The 16673-nt window shown below is 41.2% G+C and overlaps 1 protein-coding gene across 1 annotated transcript; it reads right to left on the bottom strand.

The window, feature by feature from the left end:
- Positions 1-14893: 14893 nt before the first annotated feature.
- LOC139451830 (S-antigen protein-like) lies at positions 14894-15583 on the bottom strand. Its single transcript, XM_071233131.1, has one exon. The coding sequence runs from the start codon at positions 15581-15583 to the stop codon at positions 14894-14896; it is 690 nt and encodes a 229-aa protein (XP_071089232.1).
- Between the last annotated feature and the right edge of the window lie 1090 nt (positions 15584-16673).

The raw sequence follows: 16673 nt of genomic DNA, 5'->3' as shown, positions 1-16673 counted from the left end.
AACGCTGCACCACAGGGCCACCCAAGCATTGTGTTGTATTAACTGCCATTGAAGCATGATATAACAAGGGCATATTCCACCTATATTTTCTCCAGGAACACTAGCATAAAAAGAGGAAAGACAATTATTGAGAACATTAGCTTTGATCTACGAGAAATTAATGTCTCTAACAGGATGCAATTCACCAGCTCTTCACAACTTAAACGATATCGTTTATTTGCATGACTTGGTAATGTTATTGGGGTATAATGTTAGAGATCTCCTTCCTGTAGGACACAAATTTTGATAGGGATATTCTGAATGTCCAAGTAGGACATGAATGGTACTGAATGCTTGATAACTACACTACACAAAATTCTTGAATTCTTTTAAATGGCCAAACTCCAGTATATGGCTAAACTGCAGTAAATGGCTAAACTTGTTTAAATGACTATATTGCAGTTGACGGCTAAATTCTTTCAAATGACTAAACTACAGTACACGGCTAAATTCTTTTGACTAAACTCCAGTAAATCCCTAAACTCCAGTATATGACTAAACTGCAGTAAATGGCTAAATTCTTTTGACTAAACTCCATTAAATTCCTAAACTCATGTAAATAGCTAAACTGCAGTAAATGGCTAAACTCCTGTAAATAGCTACACTGCAGTAAATGGCTAAACTGCAGTAAATGGCTAAATTCCTGTAAATAGCTAAACTGCAGTAAATGGCTAAACTCCTGTAAATAGCTAAACTGCAGTAAATGGCTAAACTCCTGTAAATAGCTACACTGCAGTAAATGGCTAAACTGCAGTAAATGGCTAAACTCCTGTAAATAGCTAAACTGCAGTAAACGGCCAAACAGTTGTGGCCTACATTATGCTCTTGTTCATGTTGACTATCATGGAGGTTTCACAAACATCAGCCTAATTACAGAGAGATCATGACAGCCTTTCATGTTCTGACGGTTCTCATGGGTCTCATGGGTCTCATAACGTCACGCTGTGAGAACTCTACAGACAGGCATTGGTACTGTGTCAGCATCAACTTCTGTCCCAGACTAAATGGATTCACTGTTTGATCATTCTGCTTGTTTGAAGTTCTTTTCATGGGGTACTTACACTGAAAAGAGTTTTCCTTCACTTTAATTTTATTACTTTAGTAGTAATTTCCTTTGATTTGAACTGATCTATTTCCTTTCATTGGTTTTAATATCATTTGAGTTAAAACTCCAAGGGAATTTTGTGTGTGTATCATTCATATTTGCACTTTTTCTCTTCCAAATCACATTATATTTTAGATGGATTCTTGTTTTCAGATCAGTTCAAGACTATGAAAGGAAATAAATTAAGAAATTTGCTTTGGTGAAGAAGTGGAAATTGCAAGCCAAGTTGATGTTTTGACAATGAACATCACATATCTGACACTGCCAAACAATGGACAGTGGTGCTGTGATGTTAAAAAAAAATCACAATAATGGTTTCTTTATTGACAGATCTGTTTAGTTTGATCAGAATCAAAATTTGAAATTTGTTTTACATAAATATCATTTTCTTATTTACCTAAATTCAATATCCCCAATTTGAAACAAGTGATATGAATGAAACAAATTCTAAACAATGTTAGTATTGATACTTGAAAGACTGGTTTTAAATCTTTAAAGTTCAATCCACATATAGAAAGCTCCCGAGAATTAATTCTTTGTCTCTCCTTCCATATTCACATCTGACGATCTATTTCTTACTTGACATGTCTTTCTTAGCTATGATATGATAATTACAAAATTGTTTATTCAGGCTGTGCACTGTTAGAATTTTACAAGGGCGTTGTCAAAGAAATCCCACTGTTCTCCTGTTTAATTTTTCATGTTTATGCAAATTTGTCTTCTATGTAGTTTCCCAAGTGGATGGATGTAAACTGCAAGACTTATTCCATGGAGAACACACTGTTTGGAAATGTGTTTGTAGCTAGCTACCTATTGTTGAGCTTGGGCTGGTGACTTTCAAATAGGTTACACACAAATGATTCTGATCTTTCATCACCCTCGTATTGATTCAGACGTGTCTGCCAGATGATTAATGATAATAGCAATAATAATGGTGACAAATCGTGGGTACATATATATTAATACACAGCCAGTTGCAGCCTGTGACTAAATGTGTTCAACTGGTCAGCCAACACGAATGTTCAATGGTTTCGCCTCCTAATGTAGAATTGAAACTATGTTTGTTGTCGCCTTCAACCAACTCACGTGGGGCTCGGTGACTTGGCTGATTGCGTGTCATTGTGCCCTGATGGTGTGGATCATTGCCCAGGGTTTGAGTCACCCCTTGCTTGGTCCAGTTCCATTGACTCGAATATATTTAACCTGCAACCAGAAATATTGCAATGTCAGCATTTATGTGCAGGAGAATAATATTTGCTCAGTAAGTAGTATTGGTTGGCTGCACCAGGCCCTGGCTCTTAATGATATCAGAGAACACAGGAGGCCGTGATATCTAAGAACACACAAGGCCATGATATCTAAGGACTCATGAGGCCAGGATATCTAAGGGTATATGAGACCATGATATCAAAGAAGAATGAGACCATGATATCTATGGGTAAATGAGGCTATGCTATCTAAGGGTACATGAGGCAAGAATATCTAAGGGTACATGAGGCCAGGATATCTAAGGACACACAAGGCCATGATGTCTAAGGAGATATGAGGCCATGATATCTAAGGGTACATGAGTCCAGGATATCTAGGGGTACATGAGGCCATGATATCTAAGGACACATGAGGCCATGATATCTAAGGGTACATGAGGCCATGATATCTAAGGACACACAAGGACATGATATCTAAGGACACACAAGGCCATATCTAAGGGTACATGTTGCCATGATATCTAAGGACACACAAGGCCATGATATCTAAGGACACACAAGGCCATGATATCTAAGGGTACATGAGACCATGATTTCAAAGGACAGATAAAGCCATGATATCTAAGGGTACATGAGGCTATGATATCTAAGGGTACATGAGGCCAGAATATCTAAGGGTACATGAGGCCAGGATATCTAAGGACACATGAAGCTATAATATCTAAGGGTACATGAGGCTATGATATCTAAGGGTACATGAGGGCAGGATATCTAAGAACACAAGATCATGATATCTAAGGGTATATGAGGCTATAATATCTAAGGGGTATATGAGGCCATGATATCTAAGGGTACATGAGGCCAGGATATCTAAGGAGACACAAGACCATGATGTCTAAGGAGACATGAGGCCATGATATCTAAGGGTACATGAGGTCAGGATATATGAGGCCATGATATCTGAGGGTACATGAGGTCAGGATATATGAGGCCAGGATATCTAAAGACACTCAAGGCCAGGATATCTAAGGAGACATGAGGCCATGATATCTAAGGGTACATGAGGTCAGGATATCTAAGGGTACATGAGGCCAGGATATCTAAAGACACACAAGGCCAGGATATCAAAGGACACTTGAGGCAAGGATATCAAAGGACACACAAGGCCATGATGTCTAAGGCGACATGAGGCTATGATATCTAAGGGTACATGAGGCTATGATATTTAAGGGTACATGAGCCTATGATAACTAAGGGTACATGAGGCTATGATATCTAAGGGTACACGAGGCCAGGATATCTAAGGACACACAAGGCCATGATATCTAAGGAGACATGAGGCCAGGATATCTGAGGGTACATATGGCCAGGATATCTAAGGGTACATGAGGTCAGGATATATGAGGCTACATGAGGCCAGGATATCTAAGGGTACATGAGGCCATGATATCTAAGGGTACATGAGGCCAGGATATCTAGGGGTACATGAGGCCAGGATATCTAAGGACACACAAGGCCATGATGTCTAAGGAGACATGAGGCCATGATATCTCAGGGTACATGAAGTCAGGATATATGAGGCTACATGAGGTCAGGATATATGAGGCCAGGATATCTAAGGGTACATGAGGCCATGATATCTAAGGGTACATGAGGCCAGGATATCTAAAGACACAGAAGGCCAGGATATTTAAGGGTACATGAGTTCAGGATATCTAAGGGTACATGGGGCCAGGATATCTAAAGACACACAAGGCTGGGATATCTAAGGGTACATGAGGCCATGATATCTAAGGGTACATGAGGCCAGGATATCTAAGGGTACATGAGGCCGGGATATCTAAGGGTACATGAGGCCAGGATATCTAAGGGTACATGAGGCCAGGATATCTAAGGGTACATGAGGCCATGACACCAGTATCAATCGGGTTACTTCAATGTGACAAGCTTTTTGTTATCTTTACTGTCAATAATTAAGAGGAAACAAACTGGTTGTACATATTAAATTAATTCACTCTCAATAAGGAAAGTGTATAGCAAATCTATAATGATAAGATAAGACAAGAAATAGTGTGAGGAATGTTTGGCATTGTGGAAGCAGGAAAAATGCTTTTTTTTTTTTTTTGGCGGGGGAGGGGGGGGGGGGGACTCCTTGACATGCTAGGTGTAAGTTAGATGTTAACATGATAATAATAGCTGCATTTTTAATGCCAAATTCCATCTGCCAAATGAGTCCTCACGGTGCTACATTATTCCCCCTTTCTTTGGATCAGTGTACACTCAAATGTCAAACTCAGCTCCCTGGGGAGTAGACAAGCAAAACTTCCTTAGAGGCACTACAAGGTTTATAGTCACAATATCATCTCATCCTACCAGATACCCATTTCACTGCCACTTGTACCATGTTTTTCAGTGTGGAGCAGGGCTGAAGCCCTAAAAACTCTCAGAAGTCAAGCTGCTGAACATGGTCACCTGTCCATCTACCCTCCTCTACCAAATGTTACTTCACCTTGTCTAATTTATGTTAAGGATAAAACACTCCTCCTTGGTTTTGGTGGAAAATGGAAAACCACGAGGGAGGGAAAAGCCTGAGCATGAAGTTATAAACCTCCTTAAAGAAAGCAATATCACAAAAAATATGAAAACATCGGGATACCTTATAAGGAAACATGCTCATGATGTCAATCACTGGATTGTCTGGTCCAGATTTGATTATTTACAGACCGCAGTGATATAGCTGGAATAAAGCTGACTAGACAAACAAACAAACAAAACACAATAAAACAATACAGTGTGTTGCAGTCAAAGTGTGCGAGAGAAAGACCACGTGCAGCATGCACAAAACTGAAGTCATGACATGTAAAATTTATTAATCTTACAACACCTGCTCTAGTCACTCTGTGGAAAAACAGTGCATTACAAAATCTTAACACAATATGTAAGGTTGCAGGTTCGATTCACGTCATGGAATTTTCATGTGAAAAAATATTGTGACTTTTAAACAAATATCAACATTATGTTCATATTAAAAGGCCACTTTATAATTATAATTAATAAAACTTCAATTGTAAAACCTAGGTCTTACAATTCAAATGTAAAAATCCATGGTCTCACAATTCAGGGGTTGCATAGGTCTTCAGCAACCCATGTTTGCCGTAAAGGGCGACTATGCTGGGGTGGTCAGCCTCGCTGACTTGGTTGATGCATGTCATCATATCCCAGTTGCGTGGATCAGTGCTCATGATGTCAATCACTGGATTGTCTGGTCCAGACTCGATTATTTCCAGACCGCCGTCATATAGCTGGAATATTGCTGAGTGCGGTGTTAATCTTACAAATCAAAATGTAAAACCAGGCAGATTGGTTATCTGTTAGGATAAAGTGTGTGTGTGTGTGTGTGTGTGTGTGTGTGTGTGTGTGTGTGCGTGTGTGCGTGCGTGCGTGCGTGCGTGCGTGCGTGCGTGCGTGCGTGCGTGCGTGCGTGGTTGGCTGCTTGTACTAGTCTGGATTAATGCCGATTTTATAGTGCTAATACCCCACTGAGACACAGTATACTGACTCAGACCCGACCAATCATTGTTTTAGCCCTTTAGCATCATGTAGGGTAACAACAAGTGCCATCTTTAAATGTCATTTGGTATGACATAGCCTGGGATGGAACCCCGGATCTTCCACTCTCCGGGCAGACACCCTACCACAAGACCATGGACCAGCAGGCTACAAGATCTGAAAGCAGTCACCACTATAAGGCCATCCATATCATGTATGTGTTTCTTGTCTCAATGCTCACCTGCAGTGCTGGTGGATGGGCAGAAGGAAATTGAATTTCATAAATGAAAATATATACTTCTTTATGAGTTCATAACTGGTTATGAGTAAATGAGTGAGTACGGTTTTACACCACTTTTAGCAATAAACCAGCAATATCATGGCGGGAGACACCAGAAATGGGCTTCACACATTGTACCCATGTGGGGAATCAAAATCTGGTCTTCAGTGTGATGAGCGAATGCTTAGCCACTAGGCTACCCCAACGCCCTTAACTGGTCATGAATATTGAACATTTTCGAAAAGTATGTACGCACATGAAATGAGGAAATTGGTTTTGCTATGTTTATCCTACAAATATTGGTATCAAGAGCTGGAAGATGGAAAAACAGAGAGGCTATTTAGACAATGCAAATATAACCAAGCTATTAGCAGAACCACTTTCTTCCTCTGGAAATATACTAACTGACATAATGCAGCACGGATGTTTTGGTGAAACAGGAAATGAAATTCCAAAACAGGATGGTATATATTTAAGTAGGCAAATGGTTGGATATGAAAATACAGATTTGTTTTTCAGTGATATCAGAGGGATCAGAACCGCAGATAACTGCAGATGCCTGGATGTGTATTGTGTGCCCACAATGTCTGCAGTTTGGAGATCATGTGTCATACAGACTGGTTGATTTAGTGTGTGAACATACATCTGTGGAATAAAGTGGCCCCCACTATCAATGGAATGATATCTGATATGATCAGTGATACCCAACTACAATTTCATTGTTTTACTAAGAAATGAATGTTCCTGCGATGTCCCCATAGCCTTGTTGCATATACTGATGCCCACAGTATCCACTGGGTGACACTCAACATACTTGTTACCATTTCAATATCACAAGGTGAAAGTTGTTCCTGTTAATAATACCGTATTTGATGTAATAAGCACCCCGTTCTAATAAGCGCCCACAGCGATATTTGCAAATATATTGGCTTTCAACTCGTATTTTTTTTCACCAAAATTTTATTCTAATTAGAGCCCCCTATTTCTAATTTTGAGTGTGCCCTGGGCGCTTATTACGTCGAATATGGTTGCTGAAACCTGCTGATGCTGTCACTCTCAACCAGTATCCAGTATTCTAGGCCAAATTTAAATGTGTATGGCTGTGATATACAGCCCTGAACCCAATTAAAATTTATATAGCTGTGACATAACAACATTAAAGCCCATTACAATGTATATGGCTGTGATATACAGCATTAAACCCCATTACAATGTATATGGCTGTGATATACAGCATTAAACCCCATCACAATGTATATGGCTGTGACATACAGCATTAAACCCCATAACAACATATATGGCTGTGTCATACAGCATTAAACCCCATTACAATGTATATGGCTGTGATATACAGCATTAAACCCCATTACAATGTATATGGCTGTGACATACAGCATTAAACCCCATTACAATGTATATGGCTGTGACATACAGCATTAAACCCCATTACAATGTATATGGCTGTGATATACACCATTAAACCCCATTACAATGTATATGGCTGTGATATACACCATTAAACTCCATTACAATGTATATGGCTGTGACATACAGCATTAAAGCCCATTTAAATGTATATGGCTGTGATATACAGCATTAAACCCCATTACAATGTATATGGATGTGACATAACAGCATCAAAGCCCATTCAAATGTATATGGCTGTGATATACAGCATTAAACCCCATTACAATGTATATGGAAGTGATATACAGCATTAAACCCCATGACAATGTATATGGCTGTGATATACAGCATTAAACCCCATTACAATGTATATGGCTGTGATATACAGCATTAAAACCCACTCAGTGTATATGGCTGTGACATACAGCATTAAATCCTATTACAATGTATATGGTGTGATATACAGCATTAAACCCCATTACAATGTACATGGCTGTGATATACAACATTTAACCCCATTGCAATATATATGGCTGTGATATACAGTATTAAACCCCATTACAATGTATATGGCTGTGACATACAGCATTGCTGAACCCCATTACATTCATAAAGTGTTTTTCGTTGAGATTTAAAAAGAAAGAAGATTCTGCTGACTTAGAAATTGAAAAGTGAACCAAAAATAAAATAGGAAAAGCACAATCTTTTTTATTTATCCAAATGCAAGCCAATGTGTTCATCACAAAAAGGTCATGGCTACAAATAAATCCAGATTGAAATGTTTTAACAAAATTACAATAGTTTTTGGCTTTTACAAACTTCAGAGCAAAATTAACTGTGAAAAAAATATGATCTATTAAAGTCACTACTGGGAACATGTGATAAATGTGTTTAGGTTTTTTTCAGAGCAAAAATAGGAAGCCAATGAAACAGATTCTCAAAACAAATCCTTTGAGTTCACGATATTTCAGTTCAACAAAATCTCATAATTTAAAACCAGACATGCTCTTTTGAGCAGCAATTATTTCTGTTCTACTCTGAACTATTCTAATAAGCTAATTATTAATGCATGGCCACTCTCAAAGATATTTATCAATTACTGATATGATGAAGTAAAAATGATCAGATAAAAAACACCTATTAACAAAACTGTACTGAAGTCATCTATTTGTGGTTTTAAGCATGTTATGAGATACAGCAGACTTTGTACAAGGTTGTGGCTGAAACTTATAATCACCTATTTGATCTGTGTAGGGTATCAGAATAACTTTAGAGTATTAATTTTAATTAATTGGAATAGCATTTCTCCATTTCTGGTACATGAAATGTTCATGAAGCCATAATATTTATAGGTACATGAAGCCATGATATCTGAGGAGACACAAGGCCATGATCTTTAAAGGTAAATGAAGCCATGATATCTAAGGAGACACAAGGCCATGATCTTTAATGGTACATGAAGCCATGATATCTGAGGACACACAAGTCCATGATCTTTAAAGGTACATGAAGCCATGATATCTGAGGACACACAAGGCCATGATCTTTAATGGTACATGAAGCCATGATATCTAAGGAGACACAAGGCCATGATCTTTAATGGTACATGAAGCCATGATATCTGAGGACACACAAGTCCATGATCTTTAAAGGTACATGAAGCCATGATATTTAAGGAGACACAAGGCCATGATCTTTAATGGTACATGAAGCCATGATATCTAAGGAGACACAAAGCCATGATATTTAAAGGTAAATGAAGCCATGATATCTGAGGACACACAAGTCCATGATCTTTAAAGGTACATGAAGCCATGATATTTAAGGAGACACAAGGCCATGATCTTTAAATTAAGGTACATGAAGCCATGATATCTGAGGAGACTCAAGGCCATAATATTTATAGGTACATGAAGCCCTGATATCTAAGGAGACACAAGGCCATGATCTGCTATGATATCTAAAGGTACATGAAGCTATGATATCTAAAGGTACATGAAGCTATGATATCTAAAGGTACATGAAGCCATGATATCTAAGGAGACACAAGGCCATGGTATCTAAGGGTGCATGAAGCCATGATATCTAAAGGTGCATGAAGCCATGAATGATATCTAAAGGTGCATGAAGCCATGAATGATATCTAAAGGTACATGGGTACATGAGATGGTAATGAACCTGTAAACCTTCTACTGTTCTATTATTATTTCCAGATTATTAAAATTAAAAATGCAACAAAGAGGGTTTGGGTGATCCTGGCACAGTCAGGCTGGTTAGGCTCATCATCAGCTCAGGTCCCTTGCCGCCTCAAAACGCAGCTCAGACAGCGCATAGAACTTCTCCCAGGAAGCGCTGCCCACTCGAACACACCCAGAACTTTTCAGAGAATGTGAAGACTCCCCATACTGCAATACCCAGATTGTCAGAAGGGCTGTATTCCTCTTAGCAAACCAAGGTACTCTCCCAATGTCAGTCAACAGATTTGGGAGGTACCAAACCTCAGGCACGGAGAACAATGGGGACTCGGACAACTTGGTACTTGGGATGCAAGCATAACATTTCAAAAGCGAGGTATTTCAAAAGCATATTTGCCATGTTTTTCCTGAATTTTATCAATTACATTGGAGTTAAAAGGGACAGAAAATTCAATAATATAAATGATTTCATTGGATTTATCAAAAAGGACCAGATCAGATTTGTTGGCCTGGATACGACTGAAGCTGTATACCGTCCTATTCCAAAGAATTTTGTATTTATCATTTTCCATGACACCATCTACATATTCTGGGTTGTACCAAGGATGGACCTCTGTGTCAAAACCACAAGCATGGCGAAGACAGTAATAGAATGATCAAGCCACTCCATCATGTCGCTTAAGATACTGTGTTTGTGACAAAGCTGGGCATCCACTGACAATGTGTTGGACAGTCTCATTAAAATTGTTATCATTAATATTTTTTATTAGTTGTAGTAGTATTAGTATTATTGTGCATTATCCAGATTGTCCTGTATTCCTGTATTCCTGGCAGCAAACCCGGGTACTCTCCCAATCTCAGCCAACAGATAGGGAGGCACTGAGAACAATGGGGAGTCGGACTACTTGGTACTTGGGATGCAAGCATGACATTTCGTAAGCAAGGGCTGCATATTTGCCATGTTTTTCCTGAATCTTGTCAATCGCATTTGGGTTAAAAGGTTTAGAGAAGTCAATGATTATTTCATAGGATTTATCAAAAAGGACAAGATCAGGTTTGTTGGCCTGGATAGATCTGAGGCTGTGTACGGGCCTATTCCAAAGAATTTTATATCTATCATTTTCCATGACGCCCTATACATATTCCGGGTCGTACAATGGATGGACCTCTGTGTCAAAACCACAAGCATGGCGAAGAGGGTAATACAAGGATTGAGCCATGCCATCATGTCACTTAAGATACTATGTTTGTGCCAAAGCTGGGCATCCACTGACAATGTGTTGGACAGTCTCATTAAATTCATTTGTTAATCTACAGTTCATATTTACATTTTTATGCAAAATCACACACTGACAGGTTCGAGCGGGAAGTGACTAGTCCTGAGCAGCAAAAAGAAATCCTTCTGTTTCCCTTTTCAGGCCAGCCGACTTCATCCCAGCAAAGGACTCTGCGGTGCTGCTTATCCTTTCTGCACATTAACTTGATGCAGTGGTCATTCAGATAGCCTCTCCCTGAAAACTGAGCCTGGGCCGATTTGATATGGCACTTTGCTTGGTTGACACTCATATCTGTACCGTCCAGCAATACAGAACCATTAACAAAATCAACACTGACATTGAGATGATGTCCCACATCCTTGGCTCGTTTAAGAAAACTGTGGAATGCCTTGTTTTCATCATGAGTCTTGACATGCTTCACAAGAAGATCATCACACAAATAAATGTGTGAAAAAGTGCACAAAACAATTCTAATATGAAGAGCCTCCATGTCGATGTTGTTGATTGTTGTTCTTCTTATTATTGAAATGAGATGAAGTCAAGAGGAAAGATGTATAGGCATGTTCAGAGCTGTCAAATCCTCACAATGAAATTATTCTATAACTCATTACCTGTGAACATGTATTTACTAATACGTGCAATGAGTTTTTCAACAATGTTATTTATTTGGATTTGAAATATATTCAGGCTGGTTGCATGACTTTAAATGATATTGATAAGGCCACAATATTTTAATTATATGATTTTCATCAACCACCTCAACTCACCACTAACTACCTGCCTTACATTATTCACTTGTCCCCAAGCACCTACCGATGAAGATACATGCACCATGTACCGGGGTACATAGCTTCACCAAACATTCATGCTTTGTTGGAATGACATCCGTTGACAGATCATGCACACAAGATGCCTTGAACAGTTTGTTTTAAATAAGATATCAAGTTCTAGTGCCTTCTGACTCACATTTTTTAACAATTTGGATGAAAATCTTACTAGTAATTTATTGCAGACAAACAGTGTTGCTGGTTGAGCAGTGAAGCTCATTTTCAAACAGATTATTTCAAATACATTCTCAATGCACCATTAATCTTGAAAACATTTGCCAATATTGAAAGAAAAATTCTCTCTCCTCTGTTGCTGCCACTATCAATTTTGCAAACTTCAAGCATCATTCAACTGTTTCAAGCATGTTACGTCTTGTGCTAGAATGGTCATCACATCAGAAATTGACGTGAAATCACTACCCATTTTGTTCCTTTATATAACTGATTCTGTCTATCATTTGATGAAATTGAACAAAATGTGACCCATTGTTTATTATCCACAGTGATCACAAGTGGGTATTATCTAGGAAAATTGCAGCATCGGTGAGATTTGGCGGCAGCGAAAAGTGATCCATTGTCCAATCATGGCTGTGGACAAGGCACATAAAGACATTCGTGGCTTCAACTAATCAATCAATGATTGTGAATGGAACATATTGATCAGAGGTTTTAATGTGATCTGTTTGCCGGCAGAAATACGAGGGGACTGTGAAAAGTGTTATGAAACTTCACAAATACCCTCTCATAGTCTTCGGCATTGATAATTAAACTTTTGTCTCTGTTGATTTAGAGATTTCATTTCTTGTGGCTCAATAGAGATAGCTACAGCTCTGGATCAATATGGAGTTAGTTTGAATCCAGCTATTTTGGTGTAGTCATTTTCCTTAGCTGTTAAATTATTGCCAAGAGCCTTACTGCTAAGATTGGATATTTTATATTACTTGTGAGGAACAGTGAGTGGCGGCTTGTGTATGGTGCCTTCACCTCCAGATTAGTGGTCTAGTGGTAGAGCGTCCGCCCGGAGAGTGGAAGGTCTGGGGTTCGATCCCCGGACGCGTCATACTAAAAGACATTAAAAGATAGTACTTGTTGTTTCCCTGTCTGGCGCTCGGCATTAAGGGGCTAAATCAAGGACTAGTAGGCTCGGATTCAGTATGCTGTGTCTGAGTGGGGTATTCATGATAAACTGCGGCATGGTATCTCAGTGGGCTAGCACTATAAATCGGCATCAGTCCGGACTAGTACAAGCAGCCACCCACGCGCACGCGCACGCGCACGCGCACGAGCACAAACGCATGCACACACACGCACGCGCGCACACACACACGTGCATGTACGTCGCTATATAAATGCAATAATCTTGGGACACGACGTTTAACCCCATTTCACCTCACCTCAACCCCAAATTAGGCGATGCGGAACTCGTAGTCGTGTGAGGGAATCAAACAAGGGTATTGGTCTTCCACCCTCTGGGTGGAAATGAGTGAAGTATTTCCCAAATCTTGACTTTTACAGCCTATAATGAGTGTATATGGTTCGTGTATACTCTATTTGGATGGATAACACTGATGGTAAATGTCTCACACATGCTTTTACATACATGCATTAATCAGTGCACATGTACATATGTACAGCATTAAATTAAACTTTCACTCACCTGAAAGCCCACCTGCCCACCTCCACACCTTCACACCCATCCAAACACACACCTGTTCACCCAACCACCTGCACACCTGTTCACTTAACCACCTCCACAACCATCCATCCATCCACCAACACACCTGTCCACCAACACACCTGTACACCCACACACCTGTACACCCATACACCTGTACACCCACACACCTGTCCACCCATCCACCTGTCCACTCACACACCTGTACACCCATCCATTTATCCACCCACACACCTGTACACCCATCCATTTATCCAACACACCTGTCCACCAACACACCTATACACCCACACACCTGTCCACCCATCCACCTGTCCACTCACACACCTGTACATCCATCCATTTATCTACCCACACACCTGTACACCCATCCATTTATCCACCCACACACCTGTACACCCATCCATTTATCCACCAACACACCTGTCCACCCACACACCTGTACACCCACACACCTGTACACCTATCCATTTATCCACCAACACACCTGTACACCCACACACCTGTACACCTATCCATTTATCCACCAACACACCTGTCCACCAACACACCTGTCCACCAACACACCTGTCCACCAACACACCTGTACACCAACACACCTGTCCACCCATCCACCTGTCCACTCACATACCTGTACACCAATCCATTTATCCACCAACACACCTGTCCACCCACACACCTGTACACCCATCCATTTATCCACCAACACACCTGTCCACCAACACACCTGTCCACCAACACACCTGTCCAACAACACACCTGTCCACCAACACACCTGTACACCCATACACCTGTCCACCCATCCACTTGTCCACCCATCCATTTATCCACCTCCACATCCACCCATCCACCCACACACCCATCCACTTTTCCACCAACACACCTGTCCACCCACATACCTGTACACCCATCCATTTATCCACCAACACACCTGTCCACCAACACACCTGTACACCCACACACATGTACACCCACACACCTGTACACCCATCCACCTGTACACCCATCCACCTGTACACCCACACACCTGTCCACCAACACACCTGTACACCCATACACCTGTCCACCCATCTACCTGTACACCCATCCATTTATCCACCTCCACATCCACCCATCCACCCACACACCCATCCACTTTTCCACTAACACACCCATCCACACATCCACCAACACACCTGTCAGCTCATCCACCCGCACACCCATCCACCTTTCCACCCACACACCTGTCTACCTGTACAACCACATAACTGTCAGCCCATCAACCTGCACACCCATCCACCCACACAACTGCACACCCATACACCCATCCACTTATCCATCTACATACCTGTCTACCAACACACATGTCCACCAATCCATCCACCTGTCCCCTGCAAACCCGTCCCCTGCACACCCGTCCCCTGCACACCCGTCCCCTGTACACCCGTCCCCTGTACACCCGTCTCCTGCACACCCGTCCCCTGTACAGCCGTCCCCTGTACAGCCGTCCCCCGCACACCCGTCCCCCGCACACCCGTCCCCCGCACATCCGTCCCCCGCACACCCGTCCCCCGCACACCCGTCCCCTGCACACCCGTCCCCTGTACACCCTTCCACTGCACACCCGTCCCCTGCACACCCGTCCCCTGCACACCCGTCCCCTGTACACCCTTCCACTGCACACCCATCCCCTGCACACCTGTCCCCTGCACACCCATCCCCTGCACACCCGTCCCCTGCACACCCATCCCCTGCACACCCGTCCCCTGCACACCCGTCCCCTGCACACCCGTCCCCTGCACACCCGTCCCCTGCACACCCGTCCCCTGCACACCCTTCCACTGCACACCCGTCCCCTGTACACCCGTCCCCTGCACCCCCGTCCCCTGCACACCTGTACCCCGCACACCTGTCCCCTGCACACCCGTCCCCTGTACACCCGTCCCTTGCACACCCGTCCCCTGCACACCCGTCCCCTGCACACCCGTCCCCTGCACACCCGTCCCCTGCACACCCGTCCCCCGCACACCCGTCCCTTGCATCTGTATGATTGTGTGTCAACAAAGCCCCAACTCAAGTTAAACTACCCCAGTTTCCCTCTCCTTGACGCCTTCTCCTTCACTGTGGCATAAAACAAAATTTCGTGGATTTCATTGATTTTAGGATCTTCCAACTTCTAAATGCAGATCAAAGACTTAAAATTGATTCTTTTACTGCAACAACCATTTTTGTCCGAAAATACCCCCAGGGGTGAAACTTTGATTTTTTATTTATTGGTATGATTCTATGTGATATAACTTGTCCACTTAAGACACAAGAAATCATTTCGACAAATGGATGCTCTTAGAAGCTCTAAGAAATTAACTTTTGGCAAAGATAAAATAGTTGCTTAAATTTTGAATGCTTCTTGGAGTGGAAAAACACAATTGTACCGATTGCCAAGAATCCTGAGAGCACTTAAGAATTTTTCTGAAAGTTTTTATGTCCATTACCTCATTTTGAATTAAACCTTAAAATTACAAAATATAGATTTAAGAGATCCTAGGGAAATGTTTTGAGGAAAATTTGGTTTTGAAAACCAAAGTGGAATCTGCAGAGCTAAAAGCAGGTGTTTTCTTAGCTCTCATCCAGTGTTCAGGAGGAAGCATATTGTCATGGCAACAAGAAGACATGAAGCAACATGACAACAAGTATCTGATTCTATTCTAAAACAAAATATTTTTTGGTTTATAATTTCAAATCCTATAATTAATCCTATAGATTTGTCTGAGGACATTTGGAAAATTAATTTAAAGTGATGTGGTTTTTTTCTGTTATGTTATACAGGTCATTTTAACCTTGAACTGATGATTATAAATTTGTGTTTAGGTTTTTGTTTTTTATTTCCTTTTTCTTAGAGAAATAAGCAATTTAGAACTGTACATGTAAAATATGACTGCAATTTAATCTTATGCACTTTTTCTCTGTTCATGTAAAATTCTACCTTGGACATCGGTGCTGTGGGTTGGGCCCTGTCGGGAGATTCAGGCTATCTTGGACCCTTATAGGATTCTTGGACTGAATGGTATTCAGGCTATCTTGGACCCTTATAGGAATCTTGGACTGAATGCTATTCAGGCTATCTTGGACCCT

The sequence above is a fragment of the Haliotis cracherodii genome, unplaced genomic scaffold, assembly GCF_022045235.1.
Source record: "Haliotis cracherodii isolate W230 unplaced genomic scaffold, xgHalCrac1.p SCAF_9, whole genome shotgun sequence".
Lineage (NCBI taxonomy): Eukaryota > Metazoa > Mollusca > Gastropoda > Lepetellida > Haliotidae > Haliotis > Haliotis cracherodii.
This window is presented reverse-complemented; position numbering and strand designations above follow the sequence as displayed.

Excerpts from the sequence above, each read along its gene's own strand:
- LOC139451830 (XM_071233131.1), bottom strand. The coding sequence starts at position 15,583 with ATGCAAGGGACGGGTGTGCGGGGGACGGGTGTGCAGGGGACGGGTGTG.